The 23,414-nt window shown below is 37.1% G+C and overlaps 1 protein-coding gene across 1 annotated transcript in view; it reads left to right on the top strand.

Annotated features, from left to right (window-relative positions):
• RBPJ (recombination signal binding protein for immunoglobulin kappa J region) overlaps positions 1-23,414 on the top strand; it is a 61,342-nt gene that overhangs the window by 19,830 nt on the left and 18,098 nt on the right. The window contains exons 2-3 of the mRNA XM_039381438.1: positions 12,386-12,424; positions 15,818-15,913. Of these exons, the coding sequence (XP_039237372.1) occupies positions 12,386-12,424; positions 15,818-15,913 (135 nt within the window). The remainder of the gene's footprint in view (positions 1-12,385; positions 12,425-15,817; positions 15,914-23,414) is intronic.

Genomic DNA, 23,414 nt, shown 5'->3' on the forward strand with positions numbered 1-23,414 from the left:
CTCCTGCTTCCCAGTGTATGAGTGGTGTGACAGATTGATGGGCTGAATTAGCTCCCTCTGAAGGTCTGAGCTCTGCAGGTGATGCAGGGGAAGCTGGTTGAGGAGCTTGCAGCAGGGACAGTAAGCCCCTTAGAGACAGATTAGTCTATTCTCCTTGTTTTTCTGCTCAGAGAAAGCAGATACTGTGGTGGTGAACCTCCTCTGTTTATGAATGTATAGAGTAAGAGAAAGCACATGGAAAAGTGATTATCCTATTACTTTAATAGAGCAGTGGTTAGAAATCTTGAAGCTGACCAAAGACTGTCCCTGTCAAGAACCTGTTATCTCTTTAAGAGGTGTTCCAAAGAAATACATATTTACCTTTATGGTTAGTGAGGTTAGTCTGGCTTTTTTGGAATCTTCTGCCTTTGCAAGTTCAGTATGGTTCTTCACCACTTCCTTGCAAAATCATTCACAATTTCTCCTTCTGTTATGTATTTTTGGCGTTACAGTGAATGATGGCAATTCAGAGAAAACCATGAGCCTCAAGATTTTGTGCTTCTTTTTTATTCATTTTTTAAGTTGCCTTCTGCACAGAAGATGAATACTTATCTTCCAGTTAATTCAATATACAGGGGGACACTGTTCTTTGAACACTGCGGACATTTAGTCATTGAAATGAAGGTTGAGCAAATCCTTAGGTGCTATAGTATAGTGCAGGGCTCCCATGTCAGTAAGAAAGTGGTTGAAAAAGTCTCCTCTTGTATCTAATTTGTGACTTTTTTCAAGTAATCGGGCAACAGGGATGATAGTTGATACATTTATTAAAGTTGTTTCCTCGTGCATCTAAAAGAAATATTTCTTCAGACTAAATCTTATTTGCAATTATGGGCAGATAGTAAGTGTAAACAGCACAGCTTTAGTACTCAATAGCTCTGTTCTTACCATGTTTAGAAATTTAATGTTTTAAAAGGCAGCCGCTTGTTTTTTAAGGGCTCGCTGATGCTGAAATTATGGGTTAGTAGCGGATATAGAATCGCTTTCTTAGGAAATAAAAGTCAAGTTTGCCGGAGAAATATGTATTCAAAGGTGATGTGCAAGATGAGATCCAGGGGAAAATTTGCTGTATTAGATGGACAAGAAGAATCCCAATAATCCTAAGCTGAGCAAAGTAGTTGTCAGTGAAAGCTGTGAGTTGTCAGTGACTGTGAGATGTTGTGAGTACAAGCACAGCATGCTCGAGGCGGGTTTTATGTATCACCATTATTTTAGTAGTCAATTTTGTGAACTGTATGCAGGTGCTTTCCTTTTTCCAATTATCCCCTCATTTTTTTGGGGGAGGATGAAGATAAAACTAACGAGTGCATTCCCTATGTAGTTGCAATATCTGAGCCAAATTATATTGTATTTTAGGGACTGAGATTCTGTTGGTATGATGACTTTTCAAGCTGATAACTCTTTCAGTTGCTAAGGTAAGTGTGTGTAAATCTGCAGTTTTCACTGAACATTTGAGGCAATGTTATTGGGAAGTTAATAAAAAAGAAATTAATAGCATGTGAATATGAAAGAATATTAATAAATGGAGTAATCTTTTTGTTGTTGTTGTTTCTCACATTCTACACCACTCCAACGCTTTAATGGTATCCTTTGAGTTGATAGGACTACTAACTTCTTGCTGCAGGTGCCTACAACTAAAGCAAAGGCAGGGAAAACACACCTCCAGATGTATGTTTAGGCACTTCCTCATTAAATAAGCTGTCATTACTGACTTTCTTGCCTCAGTGTGGCAGAGCTGTGTGAATTCTGTCTGGATTAAAATTATGTCCTGTTTGGACCAGACCTTTGACTTTTAGAGTCATATAAAGGCATAATGATGACTGCATGAAGTTTTTTTTCCAAATGTAGGCAGACTGCTAGGAAGAAGTGAATTTTTTTTACTTTCTGTGAGTTTTTTTGGAAGTGAGCCTGTTTAGTGATATGGAGCAAGCTGTATTTAAATTTCAGTTATGGTTCTCTGATTTTATGGGGATTGGAAAAGAGAGAGGACAATAATGAAAGCAACGTGGGAGGATAAAAGCGGATCAGAAAAGGGAGAGGGAGTTTCTAATTGAACCAGTGACTTGCAGTGAGAGGGCGTGACTAAATGCAGCAGAGCTTTTTCTGTTGTATTTTTGTCAGTATTTTTTGATATAGTGCCAAAATTGTATACAGTGCTGTAGAGCAGAAGACTTGTTTCAAACACATAATATGTTCCCTGTGTTGGAGGACTTAAATTCTTTAGGTGTAGTCGGGAGCAGTACAGGATAATGCAGTACAAAGATATGATAGTGCATGGTTGCTGGCATTCACCCTGGAGCAGGTGGGTCTTTTTTGGTGTTTCTTTTCGTTGAAGAGGGAAAATGTTTTGTGTATTGATCAAAAACTTTCTGGTTTTGTGATTTCAGGGGCTGCTGTGCCCCCTACTTCCAAAGAGTCACAGTGCAGTTGGACCACCCATCATTTGCTCTTTACAGAGGAGAAAGGGACTTTAGGAGTAGGAGAAATGATAGCATTGTTCATATCCCTTAGACATTCTTGATTGGTGAGATTTTAATGAATTTTATCTCCTTTTGTAGGATGAATGAGAAAGAGGGTACATTGGGTCAGTATATTTCAAAGCAGATTGGTTGAGGTTAGTTCTTTGTATGTGACTACGAAAACTGTATTTATTTTTAAAAATGAGTTAGCTTTTAGTTCAACTCCTAATCTTCAGGATGAAGTCTTTATGGCAATATTTATTACGGTAGGCACCCTAATGAGATTCAGGGCCTAAGTGCTGCTGGCAGGCAAAAGTGAGAGCGATTTGGTGGCTGCACGTGACTCTGTTAGTAGTTGTGTTCGTCCTGAGGGATGAACCAGAGATGGGTGAGCTGGAAACTGTCAGTCTGTTTGGTGACTTCATCAGCATCAAAGGATCGTGCTTATGAACGCAGTTGTGTCTGCAGGGAACAACAGAGGAGACAGGTGTCATTTCTTCAGCAGTTTCTGTACCTCAGGTGTGTGATCATGTAGAAAGAACAAGACTATAAAATGTTTAGGATATGAGTAATCTAGGGATTTAAAAACTGCTTACTCTATGATACTACACAGAGAAAGCCACAGTAATTAGGGACACAGGGTAGACTGGGTCATTACATATGGCATTAAGTTACAACAACCAACAAAAATCAGTGGAGGGCAAAAAGCCCCAAAATCTTGCGGGACGTGGAGGGGGGGTAGCCTGAGAAAAGTAAATGTGCTCAGAACTTTGTGAAGAATGAAGGTTGTGTGGAATTGTAGGCTATGGAGTATAAAGTGGCTGAGAGAACTACTTCATCACCTGTCCTTTCTTTTGGCAGTATAGGCTTGTTTATTTTAGTTCTTTTGGTTTGTGTTTCCAGTGTGGTGTTTGTTTAGCGCTGAATGTTACTGGTAGTAAAACTGCTTCTGTTTCCCATAATGATCAGACTTGTGGATACTGAACGCATTTTTGTTTTGGAGAAGACAAAATTTTCCTTCTGAAGGCTTTGTTTTAGCCATTGTATGGTTCATTTATTTAATATCTTCATCCATGGAAAAGATAAATGTGAAATGTTCTGTTTGAGCATAAGTAATTGCTTGTGTTTACTTCCATGTTGACTGAATTCATATATACAATTATATGTCTTTTGCATTAATCTCTTAGAAATTGTTTCCTTTAGGTGCTTTGATTTTTTTTTTAATCATGTTAAATCTGTAGGACATCATTTTTTTAAACTGTGCATTTTTACCATTGGCAATTCATAGCAGTGCACTATTTTCAGCTTCATTTAAAAAATAAAGGATATCGCTGTGGAATAGGGTGCACTTATAGAAATCAAATGCATCAGTTATTTCCAACAGCAAACGTATTAAAAGTGATGTAAATCAAAACTGCTATATGAAATTTTATGGTGGTCTTATGTGCCAGCTCATGCTGGATCATAAATGGTCAGTTTTTTGAATACATAGGAATTCTCTTTGGGTCCATGAACCCACCATATGGGATAATGTTTCCTACTGGCAGATGATCTTTTCCCTTGTGAGTTGTGCTCTAAAATGTTTGTAATAGACTATGGTTGTAGGTGAATGCACAGAAATATTTTCAGTATTTGCATTTTGTCTTCGCCAAAATCTGTGCACCAGAAAATATACTTTCATTAACAGAAAAATCCTATATTTTAAAATGTACATCTACTGCTTTGCTTCTGTTAGTGTAACATGTTATCCTAAATGTAGAAATCTGCAGAACTAAATCAAGTCTGATGTGGGGTAGCTGAGTCTTACCATGTAGGTTGTAGTGTGCTGTTTAATCTGATGAAACGTTTCTAACAAATGGCAAATTAAGGGATTGCTCCTGAGAACTATTCAGTGTGTCTTGTACATGGGCACTGTTGCATATGTTGGCTTGGATAATTTTAAGCGTATTTTATGTCCATGAGTATGAACTTCCCTCAGTGCTTCTTCAGTTCTTCACCGATTTGTCTTTGTAAGCAAACTGAAGCTGGAAATGGGCAGAGGATAAAGAATTAAAAGAAAAAGAGAAAACAGAGTCTCAGAGTGCTACTTGAATCTGTCTCTTTCAGCTTTTCTCAGAAGATGTCTCTGTTAGCAACTGAAAAGGAATACTTGTATATTAATCCTCAAACTTTAAATGAAAACCTCAGTATTTCACTTTCCTAGATCTTAGGTAACTTCAGTAGACCAAGTAAACATTGAGATCTCATACTGGTGAGCTTGTAGTTTAGTAGGTTTCTCGTAACTGATCACAAAGCAACTCAAAATTAATTCTTTGAAAAGTATTTTTGTTTCTTATGGTAAAAAGTAATAGGCCCTGTTTTAATGGGGGTTGGAACTTAACTTGAGCCTCCCGCCAAACTTCATTGTCACTTCATATCGTTGGAGAGCAGAGGTCATATTTTCTTACATTCATTCTTTCTGAATTGCATAGTGTATTCTGAAATGTCTCTAGAAACTATGTGAAAGTCTGAAATTCTTTTCATTAAACCTCTATTTGAAGCATTATTTCCCTCAGATCTCCTCTGGGGAAGTAAAAACTTCCCTTAGTCACTATTCTGTATTTAATTTAATCCTGATCATCTCAAGCCCCTGGCAAGCCTGTGCACAGCACTCTGTGTTTGACTCAAAACCTGTTTATTCAACAGCTTTGTTTAAGGCAAGTGGGACTTACTACTCAGTGAGTCTCTGGGTCTTATACTGCCCTAGTTTAGTGATTGCCATATCTTATTTGTGACAGTGTTGAGACATCTGTGCTGCAGGAGACGGAACTGAAACCATTGAACTGAGCACTGTGGGGTAACTTCCTTCCAGGGAAGTTTCCTTGTGACACTGTCTGGAGATGGTTTCCAAAATCTGTACTGAGGTATTACAGTCGTCTCTTGTAGCTTATTAAAGAGTTCTTCTGATATGTTCTGCAGCAAATACTGTGACATGCTATGATATAACAGGACTAATAGAGAATTGATTTCACTGTTCGGGAATGATGTTAGGCCTTTGGTAGATAGTTAAAAGCACCAACAAGTGTGTATGTCCAGTTGGAAATGATCTGGCAGTCAGATGTTTGGGGGTGAAACTTTTCCAATGAACAGGAAACTTTTTGCCCATGCAGAAGGCATCTATGTTTTTTTCTCATTCTGCTGGGTTTGGCTGGGATAGAGTTAATTTTCTTCATAGCAGCTGTTGTGATGCTGTGTTCTTTGTGACCAGAACAGTGTTGATAACACACTGATATTTTAGCTCTTGCTGAACGTGTTTGCACAGCGTCAAGGCCTTTTCTCTTTCTCATTCCGCCCGGTGTCCTTCCCCCCACAGTGACTGAGGGGTGTACAAGATATTGGGAGGGGACACAACCAGGCAGATGACCCATAATAACTAAGAGATATTCCTTGACTTATAATGTCATGTTCAGCAATAAACTGGAGAGGAGGGAGGTTTAAGAGAGGTTACCCAGCTTTTGCTTGGGAACTGGCTAGTTATCGGTCTGTTCATGGGAAGTGGTGAGTGTTTGGCTTATTGTTTCTCTCTTCTTCCACTTCTCTTTTGTTTCTTAAACAATTTTATTATCTCAACCTACAAGTTTTCTTGCTCTTTATTCATGCTTTTCACTTGTGTGATGGCAGGGGGAGAGAAGCATTTGGGTGGTGTTTAGTTGCCTACTGGGCAGTTAAGCACCACCTGATCTCTTCATACTCATGAAGGTATGAGTAGAAAGAAAATAGATCTCAACACATGGATATCTACTATAACTGTAAAATAGAATCATAGCATAGTTTGTTTTGAATGGAACCTTTAAAGGTCATCTAGTCCAAATTCCCCATGGTGAGCAAGGACATCTTCAGTTAGATCAGGTTGCTCAGAGGCCTGTCGAACTGGACCTTGAATGTTTTGAGGGATGGGGCATCTACCAGCTATCTGGGCAGGCTGTCTTTGTATAATATATTTTTGCATTCTTCAGGGTAAGGCAAGTATTTGCTTTTCTTTTCAATGTTAAGACACCAGGAAAGCTTCTGTCACGAAAAAGTCGACACAGAAAACAGTAACTGTAGTGTATTTTTACCAGTCTTTAAAGCCGAATGTTTTGCCTCGCCGCAGGCTTTTCTGGTACCCATTGCCCGTAGAGTTCTCAGGTCCATTTATTTCACTTAGCAACTCTTCTGTGTCTTCCCGTTCTTAGTCCTCACTGTTTCTGCTGCTCCCCCCATGTTGGCCTCTCCAATACACTCACTTTCTGCTCAGCTGTTGTTCCTGCTGTAGTCAAATTTGACAACTCCCTTTTGCCTTTTGCTTCTCTGGAGAGCATTATTTACAAAAAGATCCATGCTATTCCTACTAGATGCCAAAACGTGTCAGTCTGTAAGCCAAGTAGAATTTCTAATTGCTGAAGTTTGTCTCTATTTGAATGTTGTGGAAATATTTTTTCAAGGCTTCTCTGCTCGGTAAGTAAAGGTGAATGGACTTTTTTCAGGGACTGTAAAAAGGATGTTGTTGGCTGAAGACCAGTACCGGAAAATTTAAAGTTCATATTCCAGGCAGGAGGATGCTAGAGCTGTTCAGTGACCACAGATCTGCAGTCAGAGTTGAGGATGGGATAGCATGTGATTTTTGTAGAGGGTTTTTTTCCATAATTTTTTTTTTCTGGCAGATAACAAAACTGTTGTGCTTAATTTTCATTTACTAATTTTTCCATTCAAAATTGACTTGACACATAGAACTATTCAACAAAAAAATTTAGCCAAAATAGTTATCTCTGGAAAATAAGTTTGGTATTTTTAGTAGAGGCACATAACTACTGATAGATTTCTTTGTGCTCCTCTGTAGATGATGGAAACAGTGAAAATTCATCCTCCTGCAGCCATAGAAAATTATATTATAGTACATGTTGTATCTGAACTAGGAATTCCAAATAGGATTTGACATTGTTATTGTCCAAAAACATTTGAAATTTACATTTTGCCATGTGTTTACCTGAAAATATTAAAAGTTTGAGTAAAACTAGCTGCTGTACTTACAAGATTAATAATAATGTTAGTGCACTTGCTTGCTTCCGTAGTTACTTGAAAGGGCAACGAAAAGGTAAAAAGAAAAAGTATGTTCACTTCCATTTCTGTGAATGGGGAAAGGAGGTTTAAATGTCAAACTGGGACTTGCTAAATGAAAAGTCTGGAATTGAAAAGAGGAATTATTTGGGATGTGATGTGGGAGTAAAGCTATGCCTACAGTGCAAAATGTGGAAGTGAAATTAATTGATGCAAAGCATCAGAAGACAAATAAAATACGTGAAATAACAGAATACTAACTAGTGGTTGGAGAAAATATGGGACTGGGAAAGGAATTATTAGGACAAGTATAACTTGCTCCAACAGCAAGTGGTTACAGTGTGACTAATGCTTGCACTCGTATTTCCAGTGCAGGGTCTTAGGGAATACTTATAGAATACAGTTTGAACTGATGTGAATGAAACAGCAGCTTGACTGTATGTCCAGAATCCCCATAGAGGACATCTGAAACAGCAGTTAGTCTTGGATAGTAAAATAAAAAAATAAAAAATAAAAAATAAAAAAAAAAAAAACAGGAAAGGAAAGAAACTTGGTGAGCATTCAGGTGTAATGGTACATAACTTGTAAGTAGGATTTCAAATGATGTACATTCATCTTGTCTAATAACCACTGTAGGAATAGAACTATGATACATTTTTAATTTCCTCTCTTGTACATTTTTGTTATCCATCAATCTGCATATTTTTCAAGATGTAAAGAAGGGAGAAATAGAAATACTCAGTGTAAAAAGAAATTCCATAACAGTGAAAGCCAGTGAAAACCTACGCTAGAAAAGTGTTGCGGTCCGTGTCATCTCTGGCAGGTAACCTTGTGATGTCTGAACTGGCTCTTTTTTCAATATGCCAGTCAAATATGAAAGTTTGAAATAGCAACTTTCACAGCTTGTGCAATGTCTGTCATTTAGTACAAAACCATATATGTAATGTGTTTCTTGCACTTTCATCTGTCTTAACATCAGAAAAATTAAAAAGCCTCTTAGTCTTTTCTTCTGCGTAGCAGTTGAAGATAGTTTCTGTCCTTCAGGTCGTGTTGTCAGTACACGTCTCTACATCAGTTTATGAACATATGGGAAGAGTGAACCAGATAAGCCATTAAATAAAATGCATGTGATACTTTTTTTTTTTCAATTTTTGTGTCTAGTTTGTATATCTGAGTTTTGTAGTGTGACTGAAACTCTGACATCCTGGATGCAGTTGCTGCTTTGGTTCATAGGAGTATACATGCTGGACTGTGCCTGCTAGTCATCAGTAATGGATGAATAAGGAAAGAATATGCAAGGCAGGGTAAATATAGACTAGTTTGGGTTTTTTTCCTCCTGATATATTTTTGCTGCTGGTAGAACATGGTTTAGGTTTTCCTGAGAACAAGGTTGTAAAATAGGTCATTATACTTAATGGAGTTTTGTAGCTGACTTCTGTTTAATCTTTTAAGTCCACTTCTGCTTTCAGCCTCCACAATATACTCTAGCAATATGTTTCACAGCTCAGTTTTAACAGTACTTTTAGAGCAAGGAGAAAAAAAAAATTCTAAAATTAAATTTTCAGATAGTAGAAATATTTCCCATTTCCTGTGTTTATGAGACAGAGAGAATAACCATCTCCTTTTTACATTTTGCATACCTTTTATTAGTCTCTTATGTCATTGCATCAGTTTGTCACTTTTCTCTCATACTCTCACTGGAGGCTGAGGTTTTATCCAATTGCATATGAAAACTATTGATTATCCATACTGACTTTTGTGTATCTTTTTTATCTTGAGATAACTTTTTTCCACTGTTTCACGTTTTCTGAATTGTGGGGGTGTGGCAGAATAATGCCATGACATGGTGATGTTTCCATTTCCTATTCTATTCCTAATCATTTTTAAATTCTAACTTCTTTGGCTGTTGCTGTTCAACTAGAGAGGTGAATATTTATGGGATCATTGAAATGATTTTGAGATGGTAGAGAAAGTGCTGATCATTGACACCATAGCTAGGATACGTAACCGTCAGTCATCTGTTGCGATAACATTACTGAGGAAAAATAGCTGAATTTAATTAGAAACAGCTAAAAATAGGACTTAAAGTAAATATCAAGATGCAGTGTCCTCCTGTTCTACCTCTCCCTCTAATGTATATTGAAAGAATAATGAAAGATCTACACAATTTACTTTACATCATCTCTTTGGAAGGTTCGTGTTGCTAAGGGTAGCACTGTATGTGTTCACAAGTTGATCGCAGTGACATTATTAACTTTATTTCAGATGGAAGAGGCTAGGGAAAGCTGGTGTGTGATTTAGAAAGGTACTACACTGAGCATCAGATCAGAGTTTATTTACCCTGTGCATCTCCAGGGTGACTCAGTGCTTTAGCTCTGTCTCTGAAGAATGGGGATTTTGGTACTTCTCTCCTGTGCTGTATATTCAGAATTTGACTAAGGAAGAAGATGAAGTTTATTTCTTTAAGTAATTGCAGCTGTGCTGTGTAGCTGCTTTGTTAATTAAACTCTTTAACAATAAGCATTTGTGCAAGGGGAACGTATCTCCTGCTCTCAGGAGTTCTGCAAAGGTATGTGTTGCATTAGGGCAGTGTAAGGTTTTTGTCTGTAAGGGGTTTTTTTGTGTTAATGCAGTTCCTGATACACTTGGGTCCTCATCTTGGGTTGTATCTGTTTGGCCACAGTACAGGGAAGTGTGGTGTGCATAGTGCCCTCTTTGCTTCAAAATAAGTAACTCTTAATGTTTTTTCATGGTGAATCGAGGTGCACAGAGGGATTGAAACAAAGACTGTAGTTCTGCTCAAAAGCAGGGAGCTAATCCACAGGGATGTTGTTTGTCTGTAGAGTATTGCTTAAAGGTAATCTGTTGTCTAGTCAGCGAGTCACAGACAGTCAAACCTCTGCCAGACAGAATGATCCTGGGTCTTCAGGGGAAAACTGCAACAACACAGATGGTACTGAGGAGGTGGGATACACACACCTACTCACACTGTTATCCAGGGAAAATCTGAGGCACAAGGTGTGCTCAGGAGATGAAGCAAGGCATATCCTGGAAAGATAAGTCTTAGAAGCAGAAAGGCTTTGGATGTAACTTCCCCACTGCCAAACTGCAAAGCTTTTTGGCGTTTGTAGTTACCTTTCTGCATTATAAATATGACAATGCAGTGATACATACCACAGAGGAAAAGATAAATGAAGTTTGTGTCCAGTACACCTCAAAATTTAAAATACATAAAAACAAATCTTTCAGCAAGAGTTTTGGTTTCTTTTTTTCATTTAAAGTTAAAATAAAGCCAGAGAAGTGAACAGTATACTAACAACAACAAAGTAAAACATGAAATGAACTTCTGTAATTGGAAAGATAAATTTTTATTTCATTGTTTAAGCTGAAAAAAAATAATTTGACTTCATGTTGTTTATTCAATTCCTCTGTGTCGAGTGGACTGCCAGTACTTTAGAAGACTAATTTCTCAAGTCTTGAAAAATAACTTTTAAAATTTTCTGAATGTTACCACTGTCTTTTCAGGAGAGTGCTATTTTGCTCAACTATATGTGGTAATAGTTATGTAATTATACATTTGTATGTTTCTAGAATTACTGAAATTAAATTGGAATGTATGAAATCATTCCACCACCAGTTGCTGTAGAGTCCAGGACAGATCCACTGCACGGACAGGGGAATTTCCTTTCACATTACTTAGTGATCAAGTTCTTGTCCTATGGAACCTCCAACACTGTTGCAGGGAAATAGTAGGAGATGGTTCTTTTCCCTATCCAGGGAGCACAAAGGGAAAGATATGTCCACTTAAAAAACATTTTGGCAAATCATAGAGGTATTTATGAACACTGGCACCAAAAGCACAGTCTCAGTTTATTTTTAGGTAGAAAGGTGTTAAGATAAGCCTGCCTTTTTGGTTTGCTTTGTGGGTTTTTGTATTCTCTTCTTTTTCCTCTCTTTGTCATCATTTTAGCTTGTGGTTATACTTCCTTACCAGGTTGAGCAGATGTACATTGCTGGGTACAGTCTTCCTTTTCGCAGATCTTTTACCTAACCATTTTGGCTTAATCTGAGGATGGTTTTGATAATAAAAATGTTTCTGCAGTGTGTAAATTTGGTGTCCTATGTAAAAGGCTTTTGTGGAAAGTCTTACCTTTCTATAAAGAGTGTTTTCTCTCTCAAGAATGGTGTTAAAGCACTGAAGGAAGTACAGCTGTCTCAAAACACTTTATGGCTAAAAAACGTTGAGTGTATAGCTGGCTATTTATGGATCAAGCTTAGCTGCATTCCATAGGAATGGATTCCATAGGAAATAGATTTTTCCTATAGTTCTGTACTGGCATTTATGAAATACATTGTCATCCTTTTTGTGAGAAGTCATGAAGGAAAAACAGATTTTTGTGAAATTGTCCTGATCGGAAGCATTCACTGTGATTTGTCAACTCAGAGATATGTCTGTTAATTTTTGTATGTTGATAATAACCGCTTGTTGTTGGCACTTCTGGTCAATTCTATGGCAAAGATCTCCTGGTTTTTTACATTCCTGTGGTATCTGAACTTTTCAAAAGCAATTGTGAAGGAAACCATGAATTAACAAAGAAAATTATGTACTGTTCCAAATAAAATCCTCTGCTGTTTTAGGAAAAGCTGTTGTGAGGAGGTGGTTGATATTTTGATAGGGATCTATCTAGGAAATTACAAAGAAAAGATACCAAATTCCAATACAATTTCAAAAATTGTAAAATTGGGATTGTATCTCACTGTAAAATTATGACTAAATCCTTTTGTTTTAAATTAGTAATTTCTTCTTTTTTCAGGAAATTCGGAGAGCGACCTCAACCGAAACGGCTCACCAGGTAAGCGTTAAAGAAACTCTGTATTTAACAATTTTCTGAAGTTATCCTTTTCATTCTCAGAAGAATTTCGTAAGTTAAAAATTTGTGGCTTGCTAATCCTAGAATTCTAAATATCAAAGCTTTTCTATTATATATGCAATCATTAACCAGAAATATAATTTCAAACAGAGTGGCTTGTTTTTAATATGAAACTCAAAATGACATTTTTAGAAATGGCGTTGGCTTTACATCAGTTATTGTAGATTATTCAGTAGGATGTGAATCTGCTTAGTTTTAAATCACTAGGAGTGAGCTGATTTTGTTTCTTGGTTAAAGGTGCCTTCTGAGGTTGTGTAAAGTAACACTTCTTGCTTCCCAAACTGAACACAGTGCTGTCAGGGAGTGATCTTAACCAATTTTTGGTGAAACCTAAACAGTCAGAGAGAGTATCAAATAGTACTATCCAGTCAATCCATTCTGAAAACTGCTTAGAGTGACTGGAACGCAGTGCCTGATTTGCTCCTGGTCTGCCTTGGAAGTATTTACACCAGAAGCTGTTAAGTAGTCACCTTTCTTTTCAAACTGCTGTAACACAGTCTGTGCAAATATTTATTATTCCATGCCACAAACTGTGCCCATTATAAATAGCTACAGGCTTTAAAATCCACGGTTTGCTTGAAAGCAAAAAAGATGTGCCATTTGTTTTATAGTTTTCTTGTGGTAATAGAGGAAGCCCCTTGTCACTCTGACTTAACCTCTGTTTTGAATGAAATGCTGCCTCATGTTAGCACTTGGGGCAGGGAGCATTTACATTTTGTTTTATGAATATCTGTCTCATTGCATTTCTGGATAAGTTTCAGGTTAGCTTATGTCATCATTAAACTTCATTTTAATGAAATACTGATCTGTACTGACTTAGAGGTAATTAAACAAACTTGGCTGTCTGCTGTTGGCGTGCCAGTCTTCAGGGATATTTGAAGATACTGTGTTTTAAGGAATGAGCTGCTTTCTGTCTTGAGTAGTAACGCTTGTTAGTATCACCCTGAAGTTGCTCATAGGATTTATCTTCTGTGATTTAAAAAAAGCAACAAAAATAGTGACTAGTGAGTGAAAGGTCTTTTAACTATTTACTGTAGTTTTTTACTGTAAATTCCATGTGCAGGATTTTACGTACTAGGTGTGCTAGGTACTCTTTCCTGTGAGTGCAGAGTAGGCATCTGGGAAGTACTCACCATCCTTCAAAGCAGCAACTTGTAAAACCTTAGAGGCTGGAAACAAGCAACCTAACCTAACTGGAAACAAGCAACCTAACGACTGTCACACAGATTTTTAAGACTGATTTGTGTAAAGCTGTAAAATATGTCTCTAAACCCTTAGTTTAGAGCATTTAGTCCAATTATTGGAAAATTATTGTGGGTTTTTCTGTGTAAAGACAGTCTGGTTTGGCTAATAATCCATTCATTGTCGTGCAAGCTCCAGCAGAACAACACTTTGTTCATACTGTGCTAGTTGGTTTTGGATGTAAGCTATAAAAGTACAACCTTTGTGAAGAGTTTTAAGATTTAATAATGAAAAATGATGTGTAAGAATTGCAATGGTTATGCGTTCTCTTTATCAGTGTGAGAGGTTGGAGGGGAACATCCCTAGTTCTCCCAGGAGCTTGGATTATTCAAGTCCACTGTAGCAACAGACCATTAGAAAAGACAAAATTTCTTCCTCATAAAATGCTAAATAAAGATAGCACCTAGTGGTTTTCTGCATGGGTTGCTGGGTTTGAGTGGTTTGGGGTTTTTTTGTAGTAGTAGTCAAGTCAAAAGTTTTTAGTATGACAGATGTTCTTAATTTAGTATGACAGTACTATTGATAGAGTATTTCAAATTGTCAGGTTAAAAGTTTTTAAACAAATGCAGCTAATATATATCATAGTGAAGTGTGTCATAATAATTTCACAGTGAATTATGTTTTGTGTTTTAAAATATATTCTTAAACAATAGTTGTAAATAGGTAAGTCTGTCTGCTTTAACACGGTTCTTCCAGCTGTGTTTCATGGATAAACATCAGTTTTATCAAATGTAAAATCAGTTTTAATGTCAAATATAAGTAGATCAAGTTAGTGCAAATTTAAAACAGTAACTGAAGTCTTTTGTCTGCTTTTATATCCTGCTGTTTAGACAGAAAATCTGCACACTAACCACTAGACGTTAATCATGTTTCATTCAGCCATGACAAACACAAGATTTGCAAAACATCCTTAGCAAAGCTGGATTGTTATTGTCCAACTCGACCCCCGCTTAATGGACTTGCTTTGCTCTATGAAACTATATGAGGAGATTTCTTTTGGAAAAGGTCTTGTCGATAAAATATTGCCTTTTATCTTCCATCATTTTTTTCCACTAGAAATGTTTACTTCTCGAGATCTTTCCAAAGGGAATTCAACAGTTGGTGTCATTCACAAAAAAATTAAAAATAGAAAAATTTATCCAACCAAGCAAAAAATTCGCTTTATTTAGTGTTTAATCTCTTCATATAACTTCCTGGTAAATTCATAATTTGTTTCTTTAGTTGATGACTTTGAAAATGAATGCGTTGGTGGGCATTCAACCCGCAGAAACTCCTTCAGGAACTTAAAAGTGTTCCTGCCAGCACTCCAACACAGCTAATCCCTAGGGTGTTGAATTTGGCATGCTGCTTAATGAACAGTTAGAATATTATGCAGAAGAATGATAGGGTGTATTGTTCTCTCAGTTCTCTCGAGGAATTGCTGTTGGTGTGTTTGAGGTAATTACAGCACTTATATGATGTCTGTCATTACAGGGATGATGAACAATAGAAAAGTTCTAAAAATTAATTTTTTTAACCTCATTTTATGCAGGAAGTAGAGGTTTTCTCTAGAAAACTAGATGAAACAATAAGCTGAAGAATTTAACTTTTCCTTAGTATCTTCACAACCAAAAGAAAGCTTGTACATAAACATTGCACTGATTTAGTTAAAAAATTTAAACAATTTGTCAATATCATGAGATATTAAGTTGTTCATGAAGAAAATATTGAATTAATGAAGTCTGCTCTAATCATGTATTTGTGGCATCGTACTTTCTGAAGTAGGACTTTGAACATGGTGTAGTGATTGGCATTGGTACGATTTGACACAAGCATCTTTTATTTCTGGAAAATGTAGTAATTGAAAATGACCACAGACCCTTATTGCTAGTTTCATGCAAGATAGTTCCTTCTTTTTCCTGTGCAATTGTCTTAAACAGTAAGCAAACACATCTTGACCCTGTTAATGATTGCCTTCTTGTTTTTTCAGGTGTTTGGGTTTGGGGTTTTTCTCCTAAAACAGTCTTTCAGTTCTTCTAATTATAAACAAAACCAGAAGAACTTTCAAAGCTTATATTGTCTTTTAATTTTTAGGGAAGCAATGCGAAACTACCTGAAGGAGCGAGGTGACCAAACAGTACTAATACTCCATGCAAAAGTTGCGCAGAAATCATATGGAAATGAAAAAAGGTAAGTCTTTACGCTTTCCTGCATTGCCTTTTCAGCTGCCAGCCAGGGAAACTATAGTTTGGAGTCTGGTGCATAATTTGCAGAATTCCTAAGAATGCAGTGTAGTCTGAAGAAACACGAAACTAAATGCTTTCTCATAAATCATTTAATTCTGTAACAAGTGCTGCAAACCTGTGGCATTCAATGGGGCGATGCCTGTTTATACCAACAGGTTCCCTGTCTGTGGGTGAAGCTTTTCTTCCATTGAAGTAAAATGGCTTTCATTTTAAACGTTGCATTTTAAGTCTGGTGTAAATAAGGTGATCCACAGTGACTATTTGTAGAGGAGTGTTTTCCTGAAGAATTTCAAAGGTGCTTTTTGTGCGGTCTTGTAGTCTGTGTGATGGTTTTTATTGCATGACTAGTACAAGCAAATAGGATGGTCCTTCATATATGCAGGTTTCTAGCCCTCTTTTGGTGAAATAGAACATTATTTAATTATGAGTGATGCTTTTCTACCTTACATTTCACTGAAGTAGTCAGTGTTTGGCTATTTTTCAGATACTTTGTATTATTATTATTTGTTCACCACACAAAAGACCACATATTCAACACACTAATGGTTTTGAAGTTTTAACCTTTCTTTTGCCACTGTTGTGAAAGTCCTGTTACATCAGTATGTTTTTACAACTTTCTGACATTAGAGGTTTAAGATATTTATATATGACAGTGTTAGAAAAACAGGAATGTTAGAATTAAATCTGCAGATTTCTCAGTGTATTGCTACTTACCAAAGTCACACTTTCTGATGACTTTCTGAATCACAGAGATACAGACTATATTGTCAACTGTTCTTCAGTATTCTGTGCCTGAGTACTTGTCCTTCAGTATGTGCTGTCTTTTCTGTTAGCCGGTGTCTGCAGTCCTTTCTTTCGAGCAGTGTCCAGCTCCATGGAATTGTTTGCTCAAAGTGCTTTTTGGATCTTTGTGAAATTCTTGATGTGAATCAAGTAGGAAGTCAGTGAAAAAGGAGGAAGCACACGAAAGCCGACAAGTGTGCTGTGTACCTGCTGCATAGCTGTACAGCCCTCTTGCTCTCTGCCGTGTTTAAATGCAAAGGGGTTGCAGTGCCGGGCTGTGCTATCAGTACATGATAACTTTGACCCTTAGCAGCAAACTCAAAAGCCAGAAAGATTTATCCTGACAATATAGGGACCTCTGGTTATCTTCTCAGTTTGTACTATCATTCAAGAGTTGCATAGTTAACTTATCACTGCAGATGAGTTAAGCATATTATTCCCCAAAAATGAGGGATGTGCTTGCAGATAAGAAAGTGATTCTCTAAACAGTGTATCTGTAACTTTGTTCTCTTGAGGCCAGAGCAGTTCATAAGGGTAGGAACATTTTTCAAAGCTGTCCTATGTGTCATTATTCTGGAGAGCAAATTACATCAAAAGTGGGATGAAAATATAAAGTATGTAATTTTGATTATTAAAAGTTTCATTACTGTTTGGAAGATGTACATAAGTGTTCTGAAATATCCAGGGCAAAGATTCAAATTGTTATTCGGTAACAGTTTGTGAAAGTGCCTACGTGTATTTCATAGTATTGCCATAGATTCCTGTTGCCTTGAATATATGTGTATAGTTCACTTAGTGCTGTAACGTCACTGTGGTACATACATTACCTGAGTACTAATAATGGTTAGCAAACTGGTCATTGGTTTCTCACTGCTTGAAACAATTGCTAACTGAAACTAGGCATTCTTTCACCATTTTTTTTGAGATGCAGTTCAGCGTCCTATCTCAGCACAACTGCATTTGTTTAAGAAAGGTATCTCAGATTTCCCTCTTTAAAAATGGAAGCATGTCAAACAAGAATTTCAGACCTTGGCAAAAGATGACCAGAATGCTTGGATGTTGGTTATCAAGTAGTACGATGGTGAAATGATTGCTGTCCTGGTATGGGTATGAAATGATAGTGTGAAATCAGAGTCACAGAATGGTGCAGGTTGGAAGGGACCACAGTGGGTCATCTGGTCCAACCTCCCTGCTCAAGCAGAGTCATCCCAGAGCACATGGCACAGGATTGAATCCAGATGGTTCTTGAATATCTCCAGTGAGGGAGACTCCACAACCTCTCTGGGCAGTCTGTTCAGTGCTCAGTCACCTGCACAGTAAAGAAATTCTTCCTAATGTTCAGGTGTAGTGCATCAGTTTCTGCTCATAGCCTCTTGCCATACATACTAGGGTTTCATTTTTTCTGTTTAAGTATTTTAGGTTTTCTTAAGTTTTAGCATACCATATATACAGTCTGTCATACTGTTCTGCTAGTTCCCAGACTGTCAGGATCAGTCATGATGTCCTGTTGTTATCAGTGTAAAGAAAAGTGCCCATTATTAAATCCTTGGATCCACGTGTGCCCTAAGGTACTTAGTGAAACTTAATGATGAATTAAAGTATTCCTTTTTTCTTTTTTTGAGTTTTTTTTTTAATTGCTTCTGTTTTATTTATAGCAGAATGTGCCCTTTATTTCTTCATATTTCTGGACTGAGCAAAATTAGTAAAGGTTTAACGTTGCTTTATGCAACTGACCAGTAAAGTTTTTACCATTTTTACATTCAGTACCATTTCTGAAGTGACTTGTTTTGCATACATCTTCTTTATGGGAAGAAACCTATTTCATAGCTTTTCTTTTATGGAGAAATTTCGTGTTTTCCATGGGACTTCATTATGACTTGTATATAATCTGGTTAGCTTTTGATCTTTAAAGAGTCAGTTAGTTTGTACTATTTTTGTAATTAAGAATTCCAGTTACAAAAGGAATTATTTCTTAAATTTGACATCTCTTTCAAATAAATATAGAACCTAAAAAAAAAACCACCTAAACAAACTTCCACCTCTTGTTCCAGTCTTTAAATCTTATTTGTTGCAAGGCCATGGAAAATACTTACCATTAATAAACTTTGCATGGCATAATAACTACCTTTCAGTGTTTTGATGAGGCTTAGTAGATGGTGAAATACTCTGTTGAAAACACTGTGCTGTAGACGGCGCAGATGTCACGTAGTGTGGCCTGGTTTAAATAGGCATCACAGAAACACAATTCCAGGTTGTTGTCACGTGGATGGAGACTTTCTGGGTTAGCTTGAGAATTCTTCATACTTGTCTGTAAGTAACAGTAATGAAAGGAGACTTTTTTCCTTTTTGAGTTGACTCTTCATATTAGCCTTGCACTTCCCAAAGTTAATGCTTTTTAGTTAAACAAAGAAGCCAGGAGGTAAGAAGCTCAGGGATGGGCTTTAGCTGAATTTAAGACTTCATGCCTCATGTTTCCTGTTGGATGACTGTCATCTTTCAGAGACATTCAACTGATAGAGACTCAGGTGATATTTACTCCTGATGAGTGTGAGTATTTGGTCTGTGCTTGTATTTTTTTCCATATTTACCATTAACTGAGACCTCTCTCAGAGTCTGAACAGTGTGATCCTATAGCAGTTTAAAGAACTGAAGTGTTTTGGATTCCAAGACATAGTTCATCTAAAGACTGTGAGCCCAACTGGTGTATTTGTATTACATGCTGTTCTGAGTTTAGACGTTATCACTGCTGATTAGCATGAGAATGCTCTGACTGCATCTTGGTTTATGGCTGTTAGTGAAGGAGCTCCTGTAATTTCTATTCAAATACTTCCCTTCCCTGAACTGAGTGTGCCTGCTCTCTGGATAATGCTCTTGTTATTGAGAGCATAGCCTTTCCCAGGGCTTACCCAATGGTTTTCGCTGCTTCATCCTTTGCACTCTTGGACCTAATGATTTTTCATTTGTTTGTAGTTGTAATGAATTCCTTAGTAAATGTTGTTAGCTCTTTAGCTCCTAAGAAAAGGGAGTCTCAGAAAAACGTGGGTAATTGACAAACACATGTCCTGCTTGACTGACTTGGAATTGACAGGTACAAAGGAAAAACTTCCCTTCCAATGTCACTCTGAATATAAAAAACCCTAGCTGGTGGAAACCCCTGAATTCTCCTGAAGGCAAATACTTCTGTAAGATGAACACGGATGACTTGGAGGATTTGAGAAAGCAAACCTTTGTGAACAGAAGCCTGTGGTTTGAGGAGGGCATCGAGTACATCAGAACTAGGTAGCAGTAACATGAGCTGGTTTTTTTTTTTACTTTCTACCCCTTGCTTCCTGGCAAATTAGGGTAGCTTCTGTAGTTGAAGTACCATATTTTCTCTGCATTGATTGGCCTGAAGGAGTATTGTTTTCCCCTTTGGTGATTGTCTGATTTAACACAGTATTCCAGGCACTGCCAAAGTTCAAACCTGGTTCTCTTTGTGTTATTGCAGTCAAGATTTGGAAAACACTAGAAATTATTCTATTCTTCCCTTCAACTCATTTGGAATAAAGGGGCACATCCTTAGACAAATCTCAGCTTGGTTTTCTTGCCATGGAAAAATGGTTGGTTTCCAGTTGGTCTGATGGAACAGATCGGTCAGAACAGATGAGTAACAGCTTGTTTCTGTTTGCTGTACTGAGTTACTAAACCTGGAGTCTAACAGGAGGTTGGTCTTTCCTCACTTGAACGGCCTATGAAATTATAGTGTAAGAAGATACTATGGGGGTGCCCTTTACGTTTTGGAGGTTGATCCTCTGACCTTTTCTAGATAGTATCAGTTCCCATGTTAGCTTCATTTAAAACTGCCCATGGTTTTAATTACACTGATCACAAATACTTAAAGATGCATAGGAGGAGCATCACACAGAGCCTCTGAGGAACCAGGAGTCCGTAACAAAATGTTGTAGGGATACGTTAAATACGTGAAGTATTTGCAGAGACCTGGTATCCCAAACTGTTACCCTGGTTCAGTCACTCTGCTTTATATCAGCAAGTAGGAAACACTGAACCTGCATCTTGTCATGCGACTCTAACAAACGTGGAATAGGTTTTGTTCAGGAATGACATTCCAGGTTGTTGTACTTCCAGTAATGAAATAACTCACAGAAGGAATCCCTAACAGATACCGTGTGTTTTTTAGATCAAGTTGTTAGGTGTTTACCTCACAGAGAAATGCCTTGTGTTGTTTTACTGCACATTCAGCAAGAAAATGCCAGCCTGCTCGTGGCATAGAGAAGAGGTATTACAAGAATATGCTACAAATGCAGTGAAGAAATTATATCCTATATGATTTTCTACTATTACTTCTTGTACTGAAAATTCCGAAGAAGTTCAGAAGAATCAGACACAGCTACCTCTCCCTGCAACATAATTTTTTTTTACTATTTTTTACTCAGATTAATACTTCAGAAGAATTTTTGCCTCCTACTCAGTGTCACTTTAGTTTTGTGGTTAAAGAGAGGTAGGGCTTGTAAATCAAAGGTTGAAGGAAGAGTATTTTCATTTGTTCCACCAAACGTCATCCTACCTTATTTCCATCAGTAGTACTGGAATTTACTTTACATAAATTACCTTACTTATTTTGGGGAGGTGATTTTTCTCTTTTTCTCTTTACAGTTATCTGAAAACCAGCCTCTCACATGAACATTTACATTCCTATTTACATTGGAAATATTTTATTAATGAGAGAACCTGTTTCCAGCAGTTATTTTATACATATCAAAGAGACTTTCTTTAATTCTCTGTGAAAATTAAAAATATAGAGCAAGTGATAGTTTACTCACTGTATATTGGATAGAAAATTTTTAATTAATCTCTCCTATACATTACTTCCTGGAACTGTAAATATGAAGTAAAAGGCCTTGGGACTTTACTTTGGACTATACTTGTCTGTGCCTGAAGGGTGAATAAGAGCCTGTTACATAAGAAAATCCATTCAAACTGTGAATGTCCACACTCTTCTTTTTCATAGTTTTAACCCAATTTAAAATTTTCTCAGCTCCAAAAGTTTGTTTCTTTGTTCTGTAAGTCATAGTTTTTGAGGGGTTTTCTCTGTGATCTAATTTTAAAAGAGTGCTTTAATTATTGTGGCTTGTTTCCTCTTCTTCAATGGGTTACAGCTTGTTTCTTAAAGGTCTTCATTGCCATCTAGTGGCTGTAGATTTTCAGAAGACTTGGTTTAGAATTAAGCTGAAATGAGAAAGGATATGAAAAAAGTTTGGAGTTTTATATTTCTTGTGTTCTAACCAGTAAGATAAATATGAAAGAGTACATGAGGAAGAAAGGTAAATATGTCACATGTGCTTTATGGTGTTATAATACTTGGAATACAAGGGGTTTTCTTTTTTCAAAGCATTGCTATGTTAATAAAGGTTGGTATTAATTTTTAGTCTGTGTATAACTTCTTCATCAGAAATAGGTTGTCAGAAGAAAATTAGTGGGATATGTCTGTCAACACTGAAAAGGTCTTGTATTGTCATTTTGGTTTGAAAATTCAGAAGCTCTGTGGTGCGTTACTTGAAAGCTTCTTCCCCCCGAAATTGCATATCTTAGACTTAGTTCCTAACCTGCATTTGGAAAGTATTGTTCTTAGAGGACCATGGTCACACTTCCCTAATCTGGGATGGCAGAGTAGTTTAGGCCTCTGCTTTGCTCTCTACAGTACTTGGGCATGGTCATTGCCCTCACTCGACCCCTTGATCTAATAAGAATGTGACTCCTGCTTATCCTGTTTCTTCCTCACACCTCCCCCAATGTTTTGGTTCTTTTTTTAATGTTACCACAGTTGTCTAAGTAGACATTTTCTCAGTGTAATGCTAAAACTTCTTTCTTTCTTTCTTTGGTTTTCTGTTTCCCTAAAAAATACTGAAAGTTGCAGCAACCAGTAGGTGAACTTCCGAGTAGGTTTCTAACAACAGTTAGGGTGTTTACATCTAGTCGTGGGGTGATGTGTAGAAAGTAAATATACGTGTTGTACTTTTAATATGAACTTTATGATCTTGACCATTGTAATTGCACTGTCTCCCTGACAAATGTAAGTCCTCTTAAGATAATTTTTTCTTTCGGGTAGAGAAGCACTTGAGGGAAATTAAGTCATCTGTTGTGTTTGAAATAAATGCCGTTGAAAAGTAGAAAATGCATTCCTGGTTTTCAAATCAAAAATCTGTAGTAGTAAGGGGAAGATTTAATCAGCATATAACAGAAACTCATGGTGTGCTTAAATATACCTCTACTGCATCATTCAATGTCTTGATGAGGGAAGCTGCAACAGAGGTCAGATAGCAGAAGATAAGAAGCAAAAGGCATAATTGCAATCTAAAAGGGATACACAGTGTGTGCTGTTTAATATTTACTGCTGCTCACTCTATTCATGGTGATTTTCAAATTCCAGAATCTCTATTCTTAGAGCAATAATATTACAATAACCCATTCTAATGTCAGATAACTACAAATTTTAGCTTTATGAATAGTGGTTGGGCTAGTGGAAGTATTCTCATGTGCTGCTACTGTGGAAGTGTTATTTTTGTGTTGGTTTATTGCGTAGCTTCTTGACAGGTCATCAGGAAACATCTGCTCTGCAAATTGGCGAGTTTCTGCTTGCCACCTTGGTTCTCTGTGTCCTGCAT

This window comes from Pipra filicauda, unplaced genomic scaffold, assembly GCF_003945595.2.
Source record: "Pipra filicauda isolate LSUMZ 115617 unplaced genomic scaffold, ASM394559v2 scaffold223_size1779592_pilon, whole genome shotgun sequence".
NCBI classification, from domain to species: domain Eukaryota; kingdom Metazoa; phylum Chordata; class Aves; order Passeriformes; family Pipridae; genus Pipra; species Pipra filicauda.